The 19,605-nt window shown below is 42.5% G+C and overlaps 1 protein-coding gene and 1 long non-coding RNA gene across 4 annotated transcripts in view; one reads left to right on the top strand and one right to left on the bottom strand.

Annotated features, from left to right (window-relative positions):
* Window positions 1-4,860: 4,860 nt before the first annotated feature.
* Window positions 4,861-16,358, bottom strand: UCHL1 (ubiquitin C-terminal hydrolase L1). Of its 3 annotated transcripts, XM_054485816.2 has the most exons (9): window positions 16,224-16,358; window positions 16,107-16,118; window positions 15,497-15,625; window positions 12,423-12,573; window positions 11,479-11,564; window positions 11,356-11,403; window positions 9,980-10,046; window positions 9,110-9,168; window positions 4,861-5,303 (listed from the first exon to the last, which is right to left on the bottom strand). In XM_054485816.2, exons 1-9 carry the CDS (start codon window positions 16,254-16,256, stop codon window positions 5,217-5,219), a joined length of 672 nt encoding a protein of 223 aa, XP_054341791.2. In that variant the 5' UTR covers window positions 16,257-16,358; the 3' UTR covers window positions 4,861-5,216. The 3 variants fall into 3 exon arrangements, with proteins under 3 accessions (XP_054341791.2, XP_063519669.1, XP_063519668.1); XM_063663599.1 differs by lacking the exon at window positions 16,107-16,118 and having other exon boundaries at window positions 16,213-16,349; XM_063663598.1 differs by lacking the exon at window positions 16,107-16,118 and having other exon boundaries at window positions 16,224-16,338.
* A 51-nt stretch (window positions 16,359-16,409) lies between these two features.
* Window positions 16,410-19,605, top strand: part of LOC129035444 (uncharacterized) — a 38,522-nt gene continuing 35,326 nt past the window's right edge. Inside the window, exon 1 of the long non-coding RNA XR_008502193.2 lies at window positions 16,410-16,674. This is a non-coding gene — a long non-coding RNA (uncharacterized LOC129035444). The remainder of the gene's footprint in view (window positions 16,675-19,605) is intronic.

The raw sequence follows: 19,605 nt of genomic DNA, 5'->3' as shown, positions 1-19,605 counted from the left end.
ATAAAAAATGACAAAGGGGACATCACCACCGATCCCACAGAAATACAAATCAGAGATATACCACCAGAGAATACTATAAACACCTCTACACAAATACACTAGAAAATCTAGAAGAAATGGATAAATTCCTCGACACATAACACCCTCCCAAGACTAAACCAAGAAGAAGTTGAATCTCTGAATACACCAATAATAGGCTCTGAAATTCAGGCAGTAATTAATAGCTTAACAACCAAAAAAAGTCCAGGACCAGATGGATTCACAGCCGAATTCTACCAGAGGTACAAGGAGGAACTGGTACCATTCCTTCTGAAACTATTCATAATCAACAGAAAAAGAGGGAATCCTCCCTAACTCATTTTATGAGGCCAGCATCATCCTGATACCAAAGCCGGGCAGAGACACAACAAAAAAAGAGAATTTTAGATCAATATCCTTGATTAACATTGATGCAAAAATCCTCAAGAAACTACTGGCAAACCAAATCCAGCAGCACATCAAAAAGCTTATCCACCATGATCAAGTGGGCTTCATCCCTGGGACACAAGGCTGGTTCAACATACGAAAATCAATAAACGTAATCCAGCATAAAAACAGAACCAAAGACAAAAACCACATGATTATCTCAATAGATGCAGAAAAGGCCCTTGACAAAATGCAACCCTTCACGCTAAAAACTCTCAATAAAATAGGTATTGATGGGATGTATCTCAAAATAATAAGAGCTATCTATGACAAACCCACAGCCAATATCATATTGAATGGACAAAAACTGGAAGCATTCCCTTTAAAAACTGGCACAAGACAGGGATGCCCTCTCTCACCACTCCTACTCAACATAGTGTTAGAAGTGCTGGCCAGGGCAATCAGGCAGGAGAAGGAAATAAAGGGCATTCGATTAGGAAAAGAGGAAATCAAATTGTCCCTGTTTGCAGATGACATGATTGTATATCTAGAAAACCCCATCGTCTCAGCCCAAAATCTCCTTAAGCTGATAAGCAACTTCAGCAAAGTCTCAGGATACAAAATCAATGTGCAAAAATCACAAGCATTCCTATACACCAATAACAGACAGACAGCCAAATCATGAGTGAACTCCCATTCACAATTGCTTCAAAGAGAATAAAATACTTAGGAATCCAACTTACAAGAGATGTGAAGGACCTCTTCAAGGAGAACTAAAACACTGCTCAACGAAATAAAAGAGGATACAAACAAATGGAAGAACATTCCATGCTCATGGGTAGCAAGAATCAATATCGTGAAAATGGCCATACTGCCCAAGGTAATTTATAGATTCAATGCCATCCCCATCAAGCTACCAATGACTTTCTTCACAGAATTGGAAAAAACTACTTTAAAGTTCATATGGAACCAAGAAAGAGCCTGCATTGCCAAGTCAATCCTAAGCCAAAGAACAAAGCTGGAGGCATCTCACTACCTGACTTCAAACTACAGTACAAGGCTACAGTAACCAAAACAGCATGGTACTGGTACCAAAACAGAGATATAGACCAATGGAACAGAACAGAGCCCTCAGAAATAATGCCACATATCTACAACTATCTGATCTTTGACAAACCTGACAAAAACAAGAAATGGGGAAACGATTCCCTATTTAATAAATGGTGCTGGGAAAACTGGCTAGTCATATGTAGAAAGCTGAAACTGGATCCCTTCCTTACACCTTACACAAAAATTAATTTAAGATGGATTAAAGACTTACATATTAGACTTAAAACCATAAAAACCCTAGAAGAAAACCTAGGCAATACCATTCAGGACATAGGCATGGGCCAGGACTTCATGTCTAAAACACCAAAAGCAATGGCAACAAAAGCCAAAATTGACAAATGAGATCTAATTAAACTAAAGAGCTTCTGCACAGCAAAAGAAACTACCATCAGAGTGAACAGGCAACCCACAGAATGGGAGAAAATTTTTGCAACCTACTCATCTGACAAAGGGCTAATATCCAGAATCTACAATGAACTCAAACAAATTTACAAGAAAAAAACAAACAACCCCATCAAAAAGTGGGCGAAGGATATGAACAGACACTTCTCAAAAGAAGACATTTATGCAGCCAAAAAACACATGAAAAAATGCTCATCATCACTGGCCATCAGAGAAATGCAAATCAAAACCACAATGAGATACCATCTCACACCAGTTAGAATGGCAATCATTAAAAAGTCAGGAAACAACAGGTGCTGGAGAAGATGTGGAGAAATAGGAACACTTTTACACTGTTGGTGGGACTGTAAACTAGTTCTACCATCGTGGAAGTCAGTGTGGCGATTCCTCATGGATCTAGAACTAGAAATACCATTTGACCCAGCCATCCCATTACTGGGTATATACCCAAAGGATTATAAATCATGCTGCTATAAAGACACATGCACACGTATGTTTATTGCGGCACTATTCACAATAGCAAAGACTTGGAACCAACCCAAATGTCCAACAATGATAGACTGGATTAAGAAAATGTGGCACATATACACCATGGAATACTATGCAGCCATAAAAAATGATGAGTTCATGTCCTTTGTAAGGACACGGATGAAGCTAGAAACCATCATTCTCAGCAAACTATCGCAAGGACAAAAAACCAAACACCACATGTTCTCACTCATAGGTGGGAATTGAACAATAAGAACACATGGACACAGGAAGGGGAACATCATACACCGGGGACTGTTGTGGGGTGGGGGGAGGGGGGGAGGGATAGCATTAGGAGATATACCTAATGCTAAATGACGAGTTAATGGGTGCAGCACACCAACATGGCACATGTATACATATGTAACAAACCTGCATGTTGTGCACACATACCCTAAAACTTAAAGTATAATAATAAAATTTAAAAAAAAGAAATTGCAGATAATTTGAATACATGAATAAATTTTCTGTAAATTATGCCCCCCCCCAAAAAAAAAAGTTGGAATCAGGAGTATTACCACCATAATCAGGGCTAAGAGAACTGTGAATAAGGCAGCTGAGACCCAAGTTATCTGGATTCCTGGCACCAGACAGGACAGAGCCCTTCTGTGAGGATCACAGTATATGCAGGAAGCATTGGGTTTCTTCCCCGCTTCCCTCACTTTGTGTAACTGGAAGTGAACTGTTACATTCAATGTCCATTGTTGAGAACAGACGTCCTCATTTAATATTTAATGAAAACCTATAAATTACATAATAGTGTATCCTTATCTGTAAAACAAGCACACATTGATCTATAAAGTAAGGCTTAACAAATGCCAAAGACTTGCTTTTTTTAAAAAAAAAAAAAAAACTAATTTCTAGACAGTAAGGAATTGCTAAGAAAAACAAAACATGCTACACTGATTGGGGTATGTCAAAGCAACATAGGAGCCAACTGAAAGAGCTCCCAACAACTGAAGCGGAACAATGTGGGCAACAGCTAGTACTGGATTATAACATAAATCCACAGTATATGATATGAGTTCATACTGATAAAAATAGTTAAATAGGAGAAAAAAGACAACTCTCTCTTCCAAAAGAATTCCAAATAATTCATATAGATACTTGGCCCTCAAGGAGATAGAACATATACCTCCACTCCTTAAGTGTGGGCTTTGCATGGTGACTTCCTAGGAGTACAGCATAGAAAAGGCAGGGGGGGTGAGTTTACAGTGAAGTCTTTCAAACACGACCTCAGCCAGGTAAGAGGTCAGAATCAGTGATAAATTATGCTTATGTACCCTTTATAGCATATGATGAACACAACGCTTTGCCTCTGTGGTCTTCCTCCCCAAAACCCATAACCCTAGTCTAACATTAGACAAATCCCAATAGAAGGGCACCTTACAAAATACTTGATGGTACTCCTCAAATTTGTCAAGGTCATCAAAGAAGAGAAGTCTGAGAAACTGACAAAGCCCAAAGGAGCCTGGGGAGACATGGCAACTAACAGTCATGTGGGATCCTGAAACAAAGGACATTAGGGAAACAGCCAGGAAATCTAAACAAGCTATGGACTTAATAGCAGTGTATCAATATGTCAATAACTGTGATGGTTAATATTGAGCATCAACTTGGATTGAAGGTATTGTACTTTTCCTGGGTGTCTGTGAGAGTGTTGCTAAAGGAGATTAACACTTGAGTCCAGTGGACTGGGAAAGGCAGACCCACCCTCAATCTGCGTGGGCACAATCTAATCAGCGGCCAGTGCAGCCAGAATAAAAGCAGGCAAAAGAACGTGGGAAGATTAGACTGGCCCAGTCTCCCCGCCTCCATCTTTCTCCTGTGCTGGATGTATCCTCCCCTGGAACATCAGACTCCCAAGTTTTTCAGCTTTGGGACTCTTGGACCTTTGACTACAGAGTGAAGGCTGCACTATTGGTTTTCCTACTTTTGAGGTTTTGAGACTCGGACTGGCTTCCTTGCTCCTCAGCTTGCAGAGGGCCTACCATGGGACTTTTACCTTGTGATCCTGTGGGTCAACACTCCTTAATAAACTCCCCTTTATATATACATATATCCTATTAGTTCTGTCCTGTAGAGAACCCCGATTAATACAATAGAGGAAACTGGATGGTGGGTTTATGGGACTTCTACAAGGTCCAGTATTTTCTTTTTGTCTTCAATATTTTTATAAGTCTAAAATTGTGCTACAAAATTTGCCTATTTAAAAATCCTTAAAAATTAGTTTCTACAGGTATACATAGGCAATACAAATGCAAAAAAAATCCAAAGACACATCAAACCAATGTTTTTATGGTAATTCTTAGCAGCACTGTATGAGTTACTTATATGGAAGACATTCATATATTACTACCAAAATAACCTGACACATTGAGGGGAAGGTAAAAGAAAATGAGAATCAGCTGTGGCTATCCTATCAGCAGAAAAGTTTTATTTCTTTTGAGGACAAACAATTAAACCACATCCAAGGTCTTAACTTACAGACAGAAACCAAAGTAGCCATTTAAAGCGTTAGATATCGGATACAAGACATATACTGGGGAGAATGCTTCGCCATCTGAAGCTCACACCACAATGGCCCAGTGGACAGCTGTGCACTCTGCTTGTGCTTAAGTGCCTGGGTGTGGCTGAGGGGAAGGCGTGTCTGCAGAACAGAAGAACAGCTGTGTTTCACAAGTACTGAAGCATTTTAGACTGCATGGGGGGTTATATATTTTCATGTTGAAGGGAAGAGGGGAAATCAGCAAAGTCCCTCCCACAGAGCATTAGGCTGCCTTGCAGAGAGCCACGGCAGAGAAGCGGACTTCTCCTTGCTCACGCTCGGTGAATTCTCTACAGACCTTGGCAGCGTCCTGGAAAGGAGAAATGTCATTAAAATCCAAACAGCAAGAGCTCAAAATCAAAGTCACATAGGGAAAGGCTCCAAGGTCTATTAATGCTCAAAGTTCACCCTCATCAACTTTAATTCCATCATTAATTTGAAAACCAGGCTTAAAGCAAAAAATCAGGTGATGGGAAAGACACGGTTACATCATGGATTTGACATCACTTCCACCAAATGGTTTTGTACTTCTCACCTTGTACCTGGCTTTGGAAAAGTTAAAAAAAAAAAAACAACAAAACAACCCAACAACAAAAACACAACTATGAACGTTATTTTCCTCAAATCTAAAGATTGGAAATTGATCTTTCTTCCATAAGGTGGCATAAGTGAAAAGTTGTAACTCAGAAATTCCCGGAATAAAGAAAATTGTCTTCCAAGTAAACATTTTAAAAAACAGCCTTAACATGGCCGGGCGTGGTGGCTCACGCCTGTAATCCCAGCACTTTGGGAGGCCGAAGCGGGCGGATCACGAGGTCAGGAGATCGAGACCATCCTGGCTAACATGGTGAAACCCCGTCTCTACTAAAAATACAAAAAAAATTAGCCGGGCGTGGTGGCGGGCATCTGTAGTCCCATCTACTCCGGGAGGCTGAGGCAGGAGAATGGCGTGAACCCGGAAGGCGGAGCTTGCAGTGAGCCAAGATTGCGCCACTACACTCCAGCCTGGGTGACAGAGCAAGACTCCGTCTCAAAAAAAAAAAAAAAACAGCCTTAATGTTTACCTGGTATTCTGGTATTCTAGGTACAGACAAGCAATGGAACCTTAGAGATTGATGGTGAAATGACATGCGTTACTACTTCTAAGATCTAGATGACAAAGACTGGTAACAGAAAACTGATCCCAGTGTTATTTAACAACTTCTAGGATATAATTGTTTTGGGATCAAAAATATTACTCTGTTCAATCTGTAAAAAAGCCCAGCGGAAAGACAGCTCTGTAAACCATAGTATAAGACCCTGAAGAAGAAAAGGAATGCTCTATGATACAGAATGGTAATGAAACATCACTCCTAAAATTTACAAATCACCAACTCAATGAGTTTGGGCCAGACACAGCTCAGGCCTGCAATCTCAGCACTTTGGGAAGCTGAGGCAGCAGATGGCTTGAGCTCAGGAGTTCAAGACCAGCCTGGGCAACATCTCTACTAAAAATTTAAAAATTAGCTGGGCATGGTGGTGTGCGCTTCTAGTCCTGGCTACTCAGAAGACTTAGGTGGGAGGATTGCTTCAGTAAGGACTTCAAGGCTACAGTAAGCCATGATTGCACCACTGCACTCCAGCCTGAATGACACAGCGAGACCCTTTCTCAAAAAAAGCAACCAAAGAGTATCTGGACTGACATCAACATTTTATCCTCTACCAAGTTTTTTAATATATCAATATTCCAGACCTGTCTTCCCTGAATTGACCTTACTATAGGACATACAATATTGATTTCACTATTAAAGCTGTACCTTTAAAGAGAATAACCATCTTCTACAGAGCTAATGAGCTAATGTGCACGGACCTAATTCATTCAAGTTTAGGATATTTGGGTTAAATGCATGTTATCTTCTCACCAGTTTAATAATTTAGTGTGACGTTTAGATAACCTAAAACATCCTTAACCATACAGAACCAGCCTTACTTAGGGTAAGAATTTTAACTAAAATGCTGGTTTAATTTAGAAACTCTTTTAATTTTAAATAAGGTTCTAATTAGAAAAGTTAAAAAAAAAAGTTTCAGCCGGGTACTGTGGCTCACGCCTATAATCCCAGCACTCTGGGAAGCTGAGGCAGGAAGATCACTTGAGCCCAAGAGTTAAAGACCAGCCTGGGCAACATAGTGAGTCCCTCCCCACCCCATTTCTTTACAAAAATTTTACCTTCCCCACACCTTATAAATTCTACTCATGTGACACTTGTATCCTAGGTGGGACATATTTTTATGTTATTAGTGCAGTGTTAGATGAGTTAGCATGTACCTTAAAGCTTTACTAGGAAGGACCAAGGTCTCTTTCCTCCAAATGGATCAAAGACCAGAAATTCTGCCTGTTTTCTTATTCTCACTAAGTAAATTCTGACTCTCTCATGAAGCCCCTCCATCCCATCCTGGCTCTCCAGGTCTATTCTTCATTCCATATTACTATTCCCACATACCTCTTGAATACCAAGAATTAGCTTTAACTGATCTCAGGTGTGTCTGACAGATGAGAGCACTCAACCCTCCCTATTAAGAGTGGCATAATGTGGTCCACTAGCATCTTGGGGCTATCAGGTCTGTGAAGTTCCAAAGAGAGGTCTTTTCTAAAGAAAGGTCATATTGGTATTGTACAATGGCTAAGAGCACAGACTCTAGATGTGGACTAAGTTTTCTTTTTTTCTTCTGAGACAGAGTCTTGCTCTGTTGCCCAGGCTGGAATACAGTGGTGCAACCTCGGCTCACTGCAACCTCCGCCTACCAGGTAACAAGCAATTCTTGTGCCTCAGCCTCCCAAGCAGCTGGGACTACAGGCATGCACCACCAGGTCTGGCTAATTTTTGTATTTTTAGTAGAGACGGGGTTTCACCATTTTGCCCAGGCTGGTCTTGAACTTCTGAGCTCAAGCAATCCTCCCACGTCAGCCTCCCAAAATGCTGGGATTATAGGCATGAGCCACTGCGCCTTGCCAGACTATCTAGGTTTGAACCAGTTTGCCACGTAAGTCCTTGACCTCAGGCCTTAAACTGAGTTTTCTCAGCTCGGAAATGGGGATAATACCTACCTCACTGTGTCATTAAAGGATTTCTATAAAAGACATACATCACCTAGAAGAGCACCTAAGAACAGGGGTCAGTAAACTGCAGCATGTGGGCCCAACCCAGCCTGTGCTGGTGGAAAACAGCTACATACATTCATTTAGAGAGTGTCTATGGGCTGCTGAGTTGTAACAGCAGAACTGAATACTTGCAACGGAGCCATACGCCATACAAAGACTAAAATATTTTGTTTGGCTCTTTATAGAAAATGCTTGCTGAGTCCTGGTCTGCACACAGTAAGTTCTGTAAAGATTTTATACTATTACTACTCAAATTAAGTACAGTTATATTTTAACAGCAGTTTGTATATTTTTCTTCAGCACAGCAAGCTAAAAACAGTATTTTGTATATCATAATTAAGAAATTTTCCTTTATAATAGCAAATTGATTCAACTCTAGGGACTCATTTTTTAGTAAAGAGGCCTAGAGTCGTCTACCAACCTTTATCCAGAATCACTTTTCTGTCCAGGATGGTTACAAAGTGATCCTGGATATTAACAGTTTTTGTCAGGTGGATTTTAAATCTGCTTCTTTTGTTCTTGTAACAGTAGAGCAGTGGGAAGGAAAAACTCCTAAATTTAACTAACTGGAATCTATAGTACACTACCTCCAAGACTGACCCAAATCCAGTCATCTTAGAAGGATTGTGAAAGGCTGCTGTTACATGAGTCTTCAGCTATGATATAATCTGACGAGAGGACAATGGTCACCTTAATCCTACCAGGAAGCAAAGCAACAGCTTTCAGGCTAATTCTAACTGTGGACTAAAGACAGCACATGAAACAGATTACTCAGGGTGTCTCTGAAGCCCTGTTTAAAACCACTCGCAATAAAATAAGGTAGATAGAGTTACTAAGAGGATCTTGCAGCCCTAAAGACTGCTATTAACCCAGGCAACTAATGCTGGCTGTCCTGGAAGAGTGTTAGCACTTTAGAACAGAAAATTTGGCCAAAGAATTGTGAGGCCCATTAAGAAGAGATGCATTCCAAAGATGACCTTCAGCAGGGTGTCCTCTGAACTGGCACCATGGTTCACCGGAAAAGGCATTCGTCCATCTGTAACAAAGAAGCCAGGCATGTCAATTTTCTCTGCATGTTTTCTGGCTACCGTGCTTACCTAGCCCAGATGGAAGTTTTAGATTCTTCCAAAAACCACTGCCAAACCCACAAAAGGAAGCCTGGTTATGAAGCAACAGGCTGCAAATGAGGTTCAAGTGTCCCTAGGCATCCATCCCAGGCAATTCTAGTCTACAATTAACAAGATCGCACAAGCTCAAGTCAGCTACCCTAATAAAGGGGCCTGTGCCCCAACCCTTGGAAAGGGCCACAGAACAAAAGTCAGATGCAGTCTCTGGGGTATAGGGAAGATGGAGGCAAGAGGAGGAGACGCCTGAGATTTTATCTGCCCTCCAACAACTGTAGATTGCCTTCACTATTCCTTTGCCTTTGTAAGCCTGTAGGTGGTATCTTGACTTGAGACCAGAGTTACAAGTCTTTCTCCGTTAATACAAAAGGAATGAAATCTTACAAGGTGGGTCATCTTTCTTGATGCCATAAACTAGTTAACACAAATTATTCCAACATGTCCAGATTCTTTTTAGACAAGTAAGGTCATATTCAGGCACTGATCCTTTTTCAGACGTACTCTGCCCAGAAAGGATGATACTAGGGGATGCTAGTCAGTTGCCTGAGGAAGTTGCTCTGGGGATAATAAGGGGTTAGGTGCCCTCATGAGAATACTTTGTTATTGTGGCTTTATAAACAATGATATGCCAAGTGCCACAAAGTCACACAATATATCAAGAGAAATTCAGTCTGAAAGAATGCATGAAACTACATTGGGTTCCAAAAATGGAATAAAACATACCGAGTTCATAGAGGTGGCCATCCACGTTGTTAAACAGAATAAAATGGAAATTCACCTTGTCATCTACCTAAAGAAAGTCAAGAAATTTTTGAAAATGAGTGTAAACTGAACTTATTTTTAAAATTATCTTGCAATTCAAGTGAAATACGCTTGAACTGACTTGATTTTTAGAAATTATAGCTAATATTTAATGTATATCTTACATTAGGCCCTATTCTAACCCCACTAAGGTAAATATACTGTTAACTGTCAGAACAACTCTATGAGCGTGCTATTACTACAGGATTTTTACTGAGAAAATTGAGGCTTAGAGAGGCTAAGTATCTCAACCAAGATCAAGGCTAGAAAATGGCGGCCAGTTGTAGTTATAAAAACACTGAGATCTGGCTGGGCACAGTGGCTCACACCTGTAATACTAGCACTTTGGGAGGCTGAGGCAGGCAGATCACTTGAGCTCACAAGAGTTCAAGACCAGCCTGAACATGGTGAAACCCCATCTCTATACAAAATATAAAAATTAGTATGTGTGGTGGTGTGTACTTGTAATCCCAGCTACTCGGGAGGCTGAGGTGAGAGAATTGTTGCAGTGAGCCAAGATCACACCACCGCATTCCAGCCTGGGAAATGGAGCCTGACCTTGTCAAAAAAAAAAAAAAAAAAAAAAAAAAAAAGGACACTGAGATCTGACTTAAATTTAGCAGCTGATTCAGAGGTTCTCATCAGATTATGGTATATTCAAGCCTTCTAGAACTTGTCCTTCGTTGTACATTTCATTCTCCCCAACAAGCCTGTGAAGATTATTTTAAATGCTCACTTACTAGGAGAGGTATATACTCTATAAGACTCATTTGTTTCTGTTATTGAGACAGGGACACCCAGACTGGAGTGCAGCGGCATGGTCTCAGCTCACTGCAACCTCTGCCTCCAGGGCTCAAGCAATTCTCCCCCACCTCAGCCTCCCAAGTGGCTGGGACTATGGACCTCACTACTCTTTGTATTTTTTGTAGAGACGGGGTTTCACCATGTTAGCCAGGCTGGTCTCAAACTCCTGGGCTCAAGTGATTCACCCTCCTTGGCCTCCCAAATTGTTGGGATTACAGGCATGAGCCACTATGCCTGGCCTATAAGACTCATTTGGATCTAAACAAAATACTGTCAATTTGAGTTTACTCAAGATTTCAATGACCAGTACAATTTCTGAAGAGCCTTTTTTATGAACAGGTCTAGTCAAAGCATTATTTGGGTAGAACTTTCTGGTGTCATTTGGCCTTGGGTGGATAACATTTGCTGTGTTCCAGTAAGAGATTCCTGCACAATTTCAGTAGAAACACAGATGGCACCCAGGCAGCCTGGCTCTGATTTGTATTTGCATTTACCCGACATTGGCCTTCCTGTGCCACGGCATCATGGGCTGCCTGTATGGCCTGCGGAAGAAAGAAAATAATTAGCACAAAAATCTCTAGAGTTATTTAAAGGCAATGCTCTGAAAGTTCTCTTACCTCATTCTTTTCAAAGCATTTTGCTCTGTCTTCAGGGGACATTTTCTCTGTTTCAGAAAGAAACTGTTTCAGAACTGATCCATCCTCTTAAAAAAAAAATGGATGTATTAGTATAGATAAAATACAAGTGGGTACATATTTATTGTTGACTTAAGTCTTTGCTGAACATGCTGAGCAACCTGAATCTTTAATACTGCCTCCAGGGTTGTGGATGAGCTGTTACCTTTTCCCCCAGCCTTTTTTTCTAACCCCTCTCTATTCACTGCTTTCATCTACCCTGGACCCCCTTTTCCCTCCCACCTCACTCATCTCTCAAATCTCCTGTCACTTTTTCACAACAATTCTTAATTTGTAAAATGTATTTGAGATTTCTAGCACCATAAAAGCCGGGGCTGCCTTGTTTACCTGCTGTATCTACAGCATCTAAGAATGCACAGTTAACATCTATTATATACATGACGCTATAATCATGTTCTAATAAAAATGGTTCCCAAACCAAGATTATTTTGGGGTAGAAAATTCAACCTTAGTAATTCGGTTATTCAGATAGAAAATAAAGATCTTGAATAGAAATGTAAAGAAGCAAAATAGACCAGCATAGAGACATCTGACTGGCTAACCACTGACATAGGCTTATCCACACTGAGCATTAACAAAATGCTTAAGAGACACTAATTACAAACCTATAGCAATAACCATGTATATTTCAAAAGACCTCAATTTGAACTTTCAGCTCTAAAATTTGTGAAATGGGACCATTTCAAAATTTGGAAGTGCTAGGAATCCTTTCTGAGGAGGACTGTGAGTCAGATTAAGTGTCTGACACCATCATTACAAAATGGTTTCAAAAGGTACAGCATCTCTGACCTCGGGAACACAGCTGTTTCTGAACTCCATGTTTCAAGTTCAAGCTCAGGATGGCTGGCCTCAAAACCCACACCTACCAAATCCCAGTTTATCTTGATTATTGGCCACTGCATGAATAAGTCCGATTGTGCCACAGGAATTCCCAATGGTCTGCTTCATGAAGTACACTTTAGGACTAACTTCTTGTCCCTTCAGCTCTTCAATCTGCTTTTTCCTGAAGTTCTCATGCTGCGAATGTAAAAAGCGTTTTTACATCTCAGAATGAACGTGCAAAGAACAGATGGCAGCACAGTGAGTTCTACCACCTAAATGGAAACACCAGTGGGATGTGTGACCAGGAGTCCTGGTTCTAGATGTCGGCTGACTCCCAGAGAAGGGCCCGTCTGTCTGTCTGCCTCCTACACCACCCATGCCAGCCAGTGGGGCTCTGAGAGTTTCGGAGACTCCGCCCTGGTGCTGCAGTGCAGTGACTACCTTGGATACTGCCCAAGGCTGTGTCTAGACACCACTGCAATCTTTCAGCCCAAAATGGTGTCATGAAATCAGAAAACAAAGAAACCAGTTCATTGTTTTCTCCCTTTAACACTTAACAACTATTTCACATAGGCATCCTAAATAAAGCTTCAGTCAATTGAATGCCCAACAAGAGCACCAGCTGGTTTACATTTCATTATTCTTTAAAGTTCTACTTCTACTCAGCTTAAGTACACTTCGCTTCAAAAACAAAAACGGCCTTAACTGCTGAAAAGAGCAAGTGAAAGAAATTAACCATTATCTCTGCCCTCTTTTTAAGGAAGGAAAGACAACTGATCCAGGGTATTGGGCTGTGATTTTACAAGAGGAAGATGTGACACTAGCTTGTCCCTGCCAGCTAAACGGTTTACTTTGAGGACAGACTGGCAATTTGAGGAGGAGGATAGAGACTGGTAAATGCATCAGACTAGGAAACAGATTTCCTCAAAGCATCTGCTAGCTTTTTGTATAGTAATTTAGTAAGCCTATCTGGACTTTTCACTAACTAGATTTAAAGACCTTAGAAGTTATGATTTCTTGAGCCAGGGTCAGTGGCTTGCGCCTATAATCCCAGCTACTAGGGAGGCTGAGGCAGGAGGATCACTTGAGCTCAGGAGTTTGAGACCTTGTCTCTAAAAAATAAAAATATAAAAAATAAGTTAGGACTTCCCAGTTAAAGAGTAGGGTACTAACACTATAGAAACACTGATTTCCCATAACGAGCAAAACCAGACAGACCATCAGAAACATATTTCCAATTCTAGTAGCTTTGCATTTCTGTACATGAACTGAAGTGTAAGCTTGCTCTCTGGTACTAACAGAAGAGTAAGATCTCTTACCCCAGAAGATCAACTTAAACTCCCAACTAGCAGAACTTTTTCGCTTCTAACTGGATCTTCAACTTAGTATTCATTGACCAGTCAGTGTTTTTCATTTTCTAGGCTAATTAGATGAAATGTTAAAATGGGATAGCACCATCCTTTAGGGCTGCTTGAGCTCTTCCATGGAAATCATTCTGTAAATAGTTTACTAGCACTTAATGTTTCAGAAGTGGTCCATGTAGGGGGTCATAACATTCCCTTAGTCAAAAATTAAATGCCTTCCAAATTAACATTAGCATCTTTGGAGTCAACCTATAAAACCTCAACTTTTCTTTCAATCGGCTTCAGTGTTTTGTCCAGTAGGCATTCTGTGTAGCAGAATAGGCGCTCGATAAATCTGATAGGTTGAATTGAAACTAAAGGACAAAGTATCGAGCTCTTTCAAACATAACACAATCTAGAATGTTCTCTAAACAAGATTCAGCAAAAGCAGAACAGTCAGCTTTTAAAGGCAAACATGCTGCACCACTGCCTCCCAGAGGCCTTGCCTCTGAATGCTGCTCAAAACCTCCGAGTCATCATGGTTGCTCTAATAAAAAACCTCTGTGTGATGCTCAACTGGAGACAGGAGACTGATTTGGTCAACCAGAAAGCTAATTCGACTTCCAACAATTTGGCAGCTCCCTTTTAGCCCAAGTAAAAGACTTTAGCAATAAAAACATGTCAGTGAGATCATCTTATTAGCCGTAATAAGTGTTTTTACCCACAATACTTAGCTTACTTACTAGGAGGAAGGCTTGGAACTTCCCATACTCTTGATTTTGGCTAGAGATGCTTCCAGAACACCTAGCCTTAGGACGGTGCTTCAGTTAACCTCACTCTTTAGAGTGATGCCCCAAGTTTTGCTAAAGCTAATTTCAGTCAATCCCACATCAGCGGTCAAGTGACAGCAATAGGAGATAAGACAATGCCATGCGCTAATGACTGGGATTCCATACATCACAAGACAGCAAATATCCTAGCTATCCTTAAAAAAATAAAAAAATAAAAAATCTGACGCTGTCTTTGGGATACATCTATCTATGCACACTTGTAGGAGGAAAATCATTTCAAGGGAAATGCAAAGGTGCTTTCAAAACTGAGCTAATAACCCCCTATTTCAGTTAGCTACAAGGTCAGAGATGAACAAGGATAAGTGAAGAGGAAGGAGGTTCCCACACAGAAACCATACAAAAATGATTAAGCTTTAAGAAATACATTCAAGAGGCTAAAAACCAAGTGTGCAAGTGGTGGGAGTGGAGAAGTGAGAAGAACCCCTTAAGACCATCAGAAACCCAAGTAATGGAGGCGGAGAATTAGCGAACCTAATTGTTTCCCTGCGATTTAGGTCAGCCCTTCCCCCTCCATTCTACAGCTAGGTGGGAGTCTGAGAAGCAAACAATGAGTTGACAGGTTACAGCCCTTAAAGGGAAACCAGCAGCCATTCCCCGGAACCGGAGGCTCGAAAAAGCCCAAGTTCGAGGGAACTCATGAGTAGGATGAATGATTTCCCTGGATAACGGGATCGATGGAACTGAGATACTGCCTCTCTTCCAAATTTAAGGCAATTGTGGACGGATGGACTAGAAGGCGATAGGCACCGCTGGAACAGGAGCCCAGGGAGTAGGGTACCACGAAAATGGAGGATCCTCCCTTCCTTGGAGGCGCGCCCCGCATCACCTACAGGGGAGGGGGCGGGGCGGGGAGCCCTCGACGCCTCAAGCTGGGGAACGGCGTGCACTGCCGGGGGCCCGCGCATCCTGGGCCCCACGCCCTACCTGGGCCGTGAGGGGAAACAGCAGCAGCAGCGCGCAGGCAGGCGCTGGCACCGAGCCCAGAGACTCCTCTTCCAGCCCCAGCACGTCCACGAAGCGCCACTGGCCGGCGACCCCCAGCCGGGACAGCACCTGCGGAGAGGAGACAAGGCGGCCAGGCGCACGGGGACACGCGGGTCGTGGGCACCTGTCAGGGGGCGGGGCCAGGAGGCGCGCGCCCTCCGCGCCCGCACCCGAGCCTGGGAGGAGCCCCAGTCCCGCCCTGCCACCCCCACCCGGGCCGGCGCAATGACACAGCACAAAGCGCGGCCCACACGTGGCGCCCGCGATGCCCGTGCAGCCGAGTCTGTGCTGCCCGCGCCACGCCCTCGGGAGCTCCGCCCGGCGCTCGCTCGCCACGGGGCGCAGCCCCCTCTGTCTCCCCGTGACCGGTTTCGTAGAGTCACCCGCTAAATGCAGGGACCCAGGAAGGCGCCCAGCCCACGCCCCAGCCCGGCCGTCTACAGTGCGCGCAGCGGGCGGCTTGGTCCCTGCCAGCAGCCGGAGCCGGTGGGCGCCCCCGCCTCGGCGCTCGCGGGGGAGGGGGCCAGAGACGGCGCGAGACGCCACTCACTTTGTTCAGCATCTGAAAGGCAAATGCAAAGAAAAAAGCAAAACCGAACCGATCAGCGACTCGGCTCCCTCTCCCTCGGCCTCGCGCTCTCCGGGCAGCGGTGCACCTGGCGCTCACCTCGGGGTTGATCTCCATCGGCTTGAGCTGCATCTTCGCGTAGCGCCCAGCAGAAATAGCCCAGGGAAGACGAAAAACAGCTAGCGGAGCCGCCCAGGCTGCAGCTATAAAGCGCCGGCCAGACGCACTGTGAGGCCTGCGCAGGGGGAGCAGGGGCAGAACCAAGCGAGGGGGAAACGGCCGGTCGCGGCCAGATGGGTACGAACCCCCCGTGCACAGCGCGGAGTGGTACGGCCGGGCCCCCAAACCTTGCAGTCTCACTCGCGGGTGAGATAATCTGGTGGTTGTGGAGACGGGATTTGTTGGTGGGTGTTCCTTGAGTGTATGGAGCAGTCCTTTTGATGGAGTCTTTAATTTTGGGCGAAGTTTCTGGAAACCCATCCTTTCACCATCCCAATTACTCTAAAGCTCGGGTCTCTGAAGCATTTGAGAAAAAGCACAAATTCAACAGGTATATATTTAATATGAATGAATGTAAATGTGTGCCCCCCGCCCCAAATCTCTCAGCAGTTTGGGTTTAACCTTAGACAATTCCTCTTCCATGTTAAGTCAGACCAGTACCGAGGTTCGTTTTTAAGTGACTACCTAGAATAAAACAGAATCTGGTAGATAACAGATATTGCATTAGGAATGCTGATGTAATGTGACTCCCGCGGAAGAAATGGTTGGTCCTGGGAGAGCAGTAGAAAGCTGGGGGATGTGAGGGTAATACAAGACACAAAGAAGGCAGGCGATTGAAGACTTTAGAAAACAGATCCAGGGAAAAGATGGGTATGATTTTGAGCGAGAGGCTGTAAAAGGAAAAGCATTTTTAAAAGAACGGGAAGCTTTGAAAAATAAAATGTCTGAGTTCACCGCAGAATACTCCCAATGAAGAAGAAAGGGAATGGCAACCAAGGAAACCACTGTTCTCTAATGATCTCAGGTGATCTCTAATGATCTCTAGTCAAAAGATGGAGAGAGAAAGCATATGCTGAAGAATGAATTTTAAAAGGGACCAAAATCTATAACAATTGTGCCAGGAAAGCTAAGCTGCAGAACAAAGTGGGCTTGCAGAAATACTTAGGTAGCGAAGGAAGCAAGAAGGTTGAGTATTTTTTAAAAATAGGCTCCAAAGAGAATAATGATGATGGTAAAAGAATAGACCTTCTCTTTAGGAAGTTGAGGTTAACAGATGACAGAGGGAAGGGAGGGAATCAACATTTTTTGAGTTATTGTTTTTGGGGATCCTTTGCATGTGTCTCTCATTTAATCCTTAGAAGAGCCGTGAAGAGACTCATATTAGTGCAATTTTACAGATCAGAATCCCAGGCCTAGAGAAGTTAATTTGCTTACGGTCACAATTGAAAAGTAAAACTGAGAAGTAAACCCTGCTAAACTGGGCTCCAAGAGCCCATTCTTTATCTAAGATTCCACAACATTCTACTTCTATTTTCTTTCCATTTTTGCCATTAGAAAATGACCTTCACACACAAAAATGAGAGAGAAAAAAAAATTAGTAAGAGGAGCTTAATGGGTGAATCTTTTGGTATGTAAATTTTCCCTCAATAAGGTTGTTAAAGAAAAAAGAGGTGAAGGTCAAGACAAGTGACTAGGTTATATTGAATGAGTTCTTGCCTTTAGACAAAGACAAATTACATTTCCAATTTACTTCATTTATTCATTCACTCAACAAATATTAAGAACCTACTGTGTGCTGGGTGCCGAGCTTGGAAAGTTTGGAATTAGGGATACAAAGATGAACACAATAAACATGGAAATTTCCCTCATGCCGCTTTTTTTGTTTGTTTTGTTTTGAGAAGGAGTCTCGCTCTGTCGCCCAGGCTGGAGTGCAGTGGCGCGATCTCGGCTCACTGCAAGCTCCGCCTCCCTGGTTCACGCCATTCCCTGGTTCACGCTGCCTCAGCCTCCCGAGTAGCTGGGACTACAGGCGCCCGCCACCACGCCAGGCTAATTTTTTTTGTATTTTTAGTAGAGACGGGGTTTCACCGTGTTAGTCAGGATGGTCTCGATCTGCTGACCTCGTGATCCGCCCGTCTCGGCCTCCCAAAGTGCTGGGATTACAGGCGTGAGCCACGCGCCCGGCCCCCTCATGCTGTTTTTATCAGTCATAAGAGTTGTATGAAAGGGAGCAGAGATCAGGAGCACCTAACCTAGTGGAGGGGATCAGGAAGGCGTCCTGAAGGAAGTGACATTTAAGCTAAGGGCTGATGGGCAAGCAGACGTTAGCAGTTATAAATGATTGCCAAAATAACTAATAAAAGCAGTCATGAAATCACTGTCAGAAATATTTGTTGAAGGCATTAATTCATTCACATTCATATATATATGGCCTACTGTGTGCCAGAAACCATCACAGCAGCGAATAAAACAACTCCTTGCTTACAAAGAGATATCAGAGACTGGATATGAACAAACCTAAGCCTAATCTTTTTTAAAAAAAAAAAAAAAGAAGAAGAAGAAGTAGGGGGTGATTGGGAATATACTGCTGAAACTGCAGGCCAGAAGAGTTTATATCAGTTGTTAGCCAAATGTTAGGACTCATAATTTTTTACTTTTAGGAACAATAAGATGGATGCATTTAGAACAAGTTATGCCAGCCAGAACTTACCTTCTTTTCTTTGGGGGTTATTAACTGGATGGACAGGTAGAACACTGTCATTGTATTTCTTATGCTGCCAGGGTTGGCATTGGTTGATACCACAGTTGAGGTGGTTTTATAGCTTATTTAATTGATTCTACCTTAAAAAACAAAAAAGTGGTACTGGATGGAGTTACCTCAACCTGTAGCCACCTGACAATGGTTTTAACCTTGTCTGGTGCCATTTTATTACAGCAGAGAAAAAGAGAGTTCGCACATACAAGCAAGAACAAGCAGTCTAAATGGCAGAATTGTTAGCCAGGTGTGGTGGTGTGTACCTGTAGTCCCAGCTACTTGGGAAGCCAAAGTGGGAGGATTGCTTGAGCCCAGGAGTTTGAGGCTACAATGAGCTGTGATGGCATGACTGCATTCAAACCTGGGCAACAGAGTGAGACCCCATCTCTTAAAATAAATAAATACATAATAAATGGCAGAATTTTGGGATTAAAAAATGAGTTTAAAATAAAATGATGAAATTTAACAGGGATTTAGGTGACGATTACATAACCCTGTGAATATACTAAAAAACTAAAATGTGGGTTCAGGTATCACAATAAAGCTATTAAAAATGTAACAGGAATATGTGTAAAGCTCTATATTATAGTAACAGTTGTCAATTATTGCCATACAGTTAATCTTTATATTAACTTTTTTCTTGATGCTATGATTGCAAAAGTATGAAATAATTTGGAAAATATCAAGTGAAAACATCACAATAGTTTGATTATAACCTTTTAAAAA

Source organism: Pongo pygmaeus, chromosome 3 (assembly GCF_028885625.2).
Source record: "Pongo pygmaeus isolate AG05252 chromosome 3, NHGRI_mPonPyg2-v2.0_pri, whole genome shotgun sequence".
In the NCBI taxonomy this organism is placed as follows: domain Eukaryota; kingdom Metazoa; phylum Chordata; class Mammalia; order Primates; family Hominidae; genus Pongo; species Pongo pygmaeus.
Note: the sequence above shows the minus strand (reverse complement) of the source record. Positions and strands in the feature narration are given on the sequence as shown.

Coding starts and splice junctions, on each gene's coding strand:
- UCHL1 (XM_054485816.2), bottom strand. CDS start 16,256: ATGCAGCTCAAGCCGATGGAGATCAACCCCGAG. Junction 11,404..11,478: donor AATGCTTTGAAAAGAATGAG/GTAAGAGAACTT, acceptor TTTCTTCCGCAG/GCCATACAGGCAGCCCATGA. Junction 9,169..9,979: donor TGGCCACCTCTATGAACTCG/GTATGTTTTATT, acceptor TCTTTGTTACAG/ATGGACGAATGCCTTTTCCG.